General features: G+C 45.6%; 1 protein-coding gene across 4 annotated transcripts in view; it reads left to right on the top strand.

Annotated features, from left to right (window-relative positions):
- The first annotated feature begins 4,655 nt into the window (after positions 1–4,655).
- LNPK (lunapark, ER junction formation factor) overlaps positions 4,656–6,000 on the top strand; it is a 91,279-nt gene continuing 89,934 nt past the window's right edge. For 3 of the 4 annotated variants that reach the window (XM_066345586.1, XM_066345588.1, XM_066345587.1), the window contains exon 1: positions 4,690–4,801. Coding sequence is in view for 1 of the 4 variants with exons in the window: in XM_066345589.1 (XP_066201686.1) it covers positions 4,671–4,801 (131 nt within the window). In the remaining 3 variants the exon portion in view is untranslated. Of the gene's footprint in view, positions 4,802–6,000 lie in introns of all 4 variants that reach the window. The other variant, XM_066345589.1, reaches the window with a different exon arrangement.

Genomic DNA, 6,000 nt, shown 5'->3' with positions numbered 1-6,000 from the left:
AGTAGGGAATTGGGAGGCCAGGGAGGGAAGGTTGAGGTTTGATGGGAGTAGTGGAAAAAGAGCATCAGAGAGGGCCGAGTGCTATTGCAGTGGACAGGGAAGGAAGCTCGGCCAGGAAAGCTGTTATCAGAGCAGCTTTCAAGGCCTGCTTACTGCGCATGTATACATCACCCAGCAAAGGACATCAGCTTTCCTCTGAACCTGGTAGGGAGCCTACAAAACTTCTGTCAAATATGGAGGCTGGGATTGTACAATTTTCCTCTTTCCATTCATCCCACCCATTATACCCCTAGAGATTTTAGTCTGCAGGGCCCAAGAATCTACATTTTAGCAAGCCCCTTGGATAATTCTCATGCAGGTGGCCTCTGGTACTGGAGTATCATCACCCACGGAAACTCCCACCAGTGGCACTTGTTAAAAATTCAAATTTATGTGCCTCATACCAGACATGTAGAATCAGAATTTCCAGAGAAGGGCTCTGAGAATTTGTTTTTTTTTTAAACAAAGACCACAGGTGATTCACAGGGAAGTCTGGAAAACTGCTCTAGAGATAACTATTTATTTTTTGTTTTTCAACAATGTGGTCAAAAATAAAACATTTAATTTTATTTTGAAAACAAAACAAAACAAAAAACCACAAGTATCTTGTGGGAAAGAACAGATTAGAAACAGTAAAATGTTTTTTCTCCAGTCCAGATTTCTCTTCAGCGCTGAAGATCCATAATCCTTAATTTGTTTACAGGACATCTCTCCTGGTAGTCACAAAAACATCTCAAACTCAATGTGTTCAAACTGACATCACCATCTTCTCCGAAACCCAACTCTTATTTCATTGTTCCTACATGTCATTAATAGCATGACTATCCCCTCACTGGGCCTGACAGAAATCCTGTTATCTCTGACTCCTCCCTCTCCTTCAATCCCCATTTGACCCCACCAAATCTAAATCCATTACCAAGAGCTAACATTTTACTTCCTAAATTGTTCCATTTCCTAATGTGTCTTCATCTCCTTGTTTCCACCCCAATCCACTTGAACTACTACCAACATGTTAACCCAGGGGTCCCCAAACTTTTTACACAGGGGGCCAGTTCACTGTCCCTCAGACCGTTGGAGGGCCAGACTATAAAATAAACTATGAACAAATCCCTATGCACACTGCACATATCTTATTTTAAAGTAAAAAAACAAAATGGGAACAAATATTATACAATATTTAAAATAAAGAACAAGTAAATTTAAATCAACAAACTGACCAGTATTTCAATGGGAACCATGCTGCTCTCACTGACCACCAATGAAAGAGGTGTGCCCCTTCCAGAAGTGCGGTGGGGGCCGGATAAATGGCCTCAGGGGGCCGCATGTAGCCCACGGGCCATAGTTTGGGGACCCCTGCGTTAACCACTACCAATAAATCCTAATTGGTCCAGTGTTGATCCTGTTTGTATTCTCACACTGCCACTGGAATGATCTTTTCAAAACACAGATCTGGGCCCTGGCCAGTTGGCTCAGTGGTAGAGCATAGACCTGGCTTATGGAAGTCCTGGGTTCGATTCCCAGTCAGGGCACACAAGGGAGGTGACCATCTGCTTCTCCCCTTGTCCCCTCCAATATCTCTCTCTCTTCCCCTCCCTCTCCTGTGGCCACAGTGGTACAGTGTTACTTGCAACCGTGTACATAATGGCTTGATTGATTCGAGCACATAGGCCTCGGCACTGAGGATGGCTCCAATAAGCCTCCGCCTCATGCTAAAATAGCTTGGTTGCAAGCATGGTCCCAGATGGGCAGAGAATTGGCCCCAGACAGGGGTTGCCAGGTGGAGCCCAGTTGGGCGCATGTGGGAGTCTGTCTCTGTATATCCCCTACTCTCACTAAAACAAAAACAAAAGCACCAAACCCCAAAAAACCACACAGATCTGATCTGATCAAATCTCTTCCCCACTTTGTTCTCAAGAAAATAAATGACGGTTCTTAGTACGGCCAGTGAGGCAAAGTTCGCTTTGCTTTTAGTGCTTCACACTGTAGCACCGTCTCCCTGCGACTATACCATAGCCACAATGGCCTACTTTCAATCCATCAGGTTTGTCATGCTCTGTGCTGACAAAAGACCTTAACACAAAGTGTTCCTTGTTTCCTTTTCTCCTTTCTTCAGGTTACTATCCTTTAGATTTCTGTTCCGAAGTTACTTCCTCAAAGAGGTCTTCCCTTAACTTTCTGATCAGATCAATGAATGACTCCACTGTAGCCCTCATGGCGCCTATCTCTTGCAACTTTTATTTATTTCTCTAAATAAATGTGGTTCACTTATTTAATTAGACCTTTTTAGAATTCCTTTGGCTAGTGTGGTTTATTTCCTTTCCATCTTTTCTGGTGCTCTTCCAATTTTACTTTCTTGTAATTTATCATGGTATAATTTTAGGATTACTAGGGAATAACTAATATTTAGACTCAGCAAAAGCACCACTTTCACTGGTTGTCCCGTATCACTTCTGGGCAGCTGTTTTATTTATTTCTGTATCCTCAGCACTTACACAAGGTATTGTCCTCAATAAATATAATATTTAGAAGGACACCTATAGCCTGTAGTCCAGCAATACAGTGCATCTGTTGATTTCTCAGCTTGTAATGTCTTCCCCTCATTGTGTCTAACAAATCTTACCACTTGATATAAAGTACAGTGTTACTTGCAACCATGTACATAATCTTTCTATTTTTAAGTTTCCTCATTTGAAAAATAATATTTACCTTAAAAGTTTGTTGGGAGGATTAAAAGCATTAATGATTCAGTACTTCTTTTCCTCCCCTTGACAGGCCAAATCTCTGCTCTTCTGGAGCAATTACCTATAAAATTTTGTCATTGGATTAGGTTTTTGGAATTTCTTGAATAGAGCTAGTTCTTGTCTCCTATCTTTTGTCCCCCCCCTTTACAAATAGACCTTGATGGCTCAATTAAAACTAGAGAACAGCCTGATCAGGCGGTGGCACAGTGGATAGAGCATCCGCCTGGGACGCTAAGGCACTGGGTTTGAAACCCTAAGGTTGCTGGCTTGAGCACAGGTTCATCCAACTGGAGTGCAGGGTGGCTGGCTTGAGTGTGGGATCATAGACATGACCCCATGGTCGACGGCTTGAAGCCCACGACTTGAGCCCAAGGTTGCTGGCTTGAGCAAGGGGTCACTTGCTCAGTTGGAGCCCCCTGGTCAAGGCACAAATGAGAAAGCAATCAATGAACAACTAAAGTGCTTAACACTTTAGTTGTTAAGCTAAATTAACAACAAGTTAATGCTTCTCATCTCTCTCCCTGTCTCTCTTGCTCGCTAAAATAAGCAAAAAAAACCCTAGAGAACAAATTAGCAAGTGGAAAACATTTTTTTCCTATTTTCTTAAGAAAAGAGATCTTCCTGAGGTTAGATCTAATAATTGCATAACTGCACAGCCCCCACCTTCCCCTTGAAATTAATATGTTGAAATAGCAAAGGTTGAAAAAACGGTTTCTATATCAAAATAGGTGAAACCTTTTCTTTTTTCTTATTTCCTTCTTGACTTGTGAAGTGTCTGACCTAGAACACCCAACAAACAAACTTTGGTTCCCTTTCTTTCATTTTGTAACTAAAGACTTGAGCAGCTACTACAGGCAACTCCACACTGAATTATCTGGTAGCTTACAGGATAAATTCTTCTTACCAGCTAGACACTACGTTTTCTTTTCTTTCTTTCCTTGTTTGAATATTAAAACAAGTATACTCTTTAAAAGTAATCCTTTTTTTTTTTTTTTAGAGTAAGTAAAATAGAAAAATCTCATGAAAATGTTAGCACATACGGTTAAAACACGTCATGGGGGTAATACAGGACAAAAAGCTTTTGCTGAAGTTTCTCTGCCCTTGTCCTACGTTACCCTGACGGTTCAATTATCTTTTCATTTAGGATTGTCATGCCCAGTTGGCTAGGACATTGAATGCTTTTCGGCAATGTTTCAAATCTGAGGCAAATGTAGGCTGGGTGGTTCAATGTGGGCCCACCTATCAGGTGCTGTGGGAGTGTTTCCGGAAAACTCGGCTTATGTTGTTATCCACAGTTTGAAATCAAACTCATTTGGCATCTGAAGCTTGCCACGCCCGGGTGAGGTAAGCGTCCAGTTATCAAATGACTCATTTTGACGTCCTTGGGGATACGAGCCTCCAGCACTGCTGGAAGCGAGGCTGAGTTTTCTCCACTGTCTTCTTCGGGAACCGGTGTCTTCTAATACGTGTAGTACTACCTTGCTCTGCCGCCCGCTGGACGACAGCCAATCGGGGACTCTTCAGGGAGCAGTACCTCCCAGAAGACCCACCTCCGCCTTCAACCCCGCTCCTCCCTCGCGGTGGTCTACCACCAGTTTCGGGGATTTCCTTTCTTCAGTGAGGTTTGCAGAAAGAGCTTTAAAAGAAAAGGAGGGGGCAGAGCAAGACTAAGAATTAACTGTAGTGGGACGAGTCAAAATTAGCAGCATCACATCTCTGGGACGCGACGACGAGCACCCCATTTGACCGTAAAGTAACAAGAGAAGGGGTCCCGGGCAGAGCGAGCAGCTCGCCCTCCCCAACCACCCGCTCGAGTCACAGTCACGTGGCGGGGGAGCGGCGCGCGCGGGTCGCGGCGCCGATTGGCCGGCGGCGGGAGCGCGGGGTTTGATGGGAAGGAATTGGCCGGCTGCGTTTCTCAGTCAGGGGCGGCTGCTGCTTGCTCCGGAGGCGGGCTGTGGAGTGGCGGCCGAAGCTGGCAGACGTGAACGCCAGCGCCGGGCTTTGCCCGCTTCCCGAAGGTAGAGCTCTTAAAATGAGGGCCGTTGGAAGGGCTCAGCGGAGAGGAGGCGCGCTGAGCTTTTTCTTGGGCAGTGCGCTCCCGCTGCCCCCGTGCCGAGTGGCCTAAGAGCTTTGCGGTGAAGGCTAGTCTGTCTGCTTCACTCCCGGCTGCGCGCCGACCCAGCGTCGCCGCCCGGTCTCTGCTTTCCCCGCACTGGGGCCGGGGTGGCTCTGGACTGCTGGAGACGCCGTTCTTCCTCCCCAGGGGCGGCGGTTCCCAGCCCTGTCTCGGCGGGGCCGGGGGCGGGGGCCGGGGGGTCCTGGTGTGAGCTGAGCGGCGGCTAGTCGGCCCACCTACGTGGAGGCGAGGCGAGGGGTCAGGAGAGCCTGCGTTACGCTTTTGTTTAGAGGAGCCTACCCAGGTCTTTCAGAGGTTTGCCGGGCGCCACGGGCTGGAGACACCGGGAGGGACCGAAAACTGTCAGTGTCATGCGGCTCGGCCCAGGCGTGTGGGCGTGGATTGTGTGCAGTTTAGAGGAGCTTGTGTACAATTGTCCTTATTTGAGGAATGGTGGGCGGTGTCGGGGGGGGGGGGGGGGGTTAGGGCAAGATTGTTGTTGTCATAAAAGCATGGCAGAAGGAGACCGAATCTAAAAGTACATCAATAGTTTTAATTCTTTTAATATTGTGTATGGGGGTTGAGAGAGAATTGTGTTTGGTGAACTCAGTTTTCCTGATGGTTCCCTGACAGTACTCAGTAAAACCCGTGACTCACTGAGTTTTCCATGTTCTGCTTTTCCTAGTTGGATCCTGGTTTGTGGTGCCTAGTGTCAGCTGTTTCCTCCTTTCTCTGTGGCCTGGGTGTCACAATTGGCAAAACTGACACTATTCAGCAGGGGTTTATGTGGATGTGTGTAGGCTTGGTTTCAGGTATATGTTCAAACAGGCAGAGAATGCTAATTTCTTGTCCCCATAGTTGCGATTTAGGAGGACCAAGTTGATTTTGAACACATTAAAAAACAAAACAAAACAAAACATGAGTGATGCATTTAATAATAGAATTTTAAGTTTCTCTGTCATCTACTGAGATCAGCCAATGCTATTAATAAACTTATATAGTGTTTATGCATATATTGTTAAACTGAAAAAGAAGAAAAGGAAGAAGTTATTGGCTATCATAACTTCATACAGAAATCTTTTAAATCAAATAATTATTTTT

The sequence above is a fragment of the Saccopteryx leptura genome, chromosome 7, assembly GCF_036850995.1.
Source record: "Saccopteryx leptura isolate mSacLep1 chromosome 7, mSacLep1_pri_phased_curated, whole genome shotgun sequence".
Lineage (NCBI taxonomy): Eukaryota > Metazoa > Chordata > Mammalia > Chiroptera > Emballonuridae > Saccopteryx > Saccopteryx leptura.
Note: the sequence above shows the minus strand (reverse complement) of the source record. Positions and strands in the feature narration are given on the sequence as shown.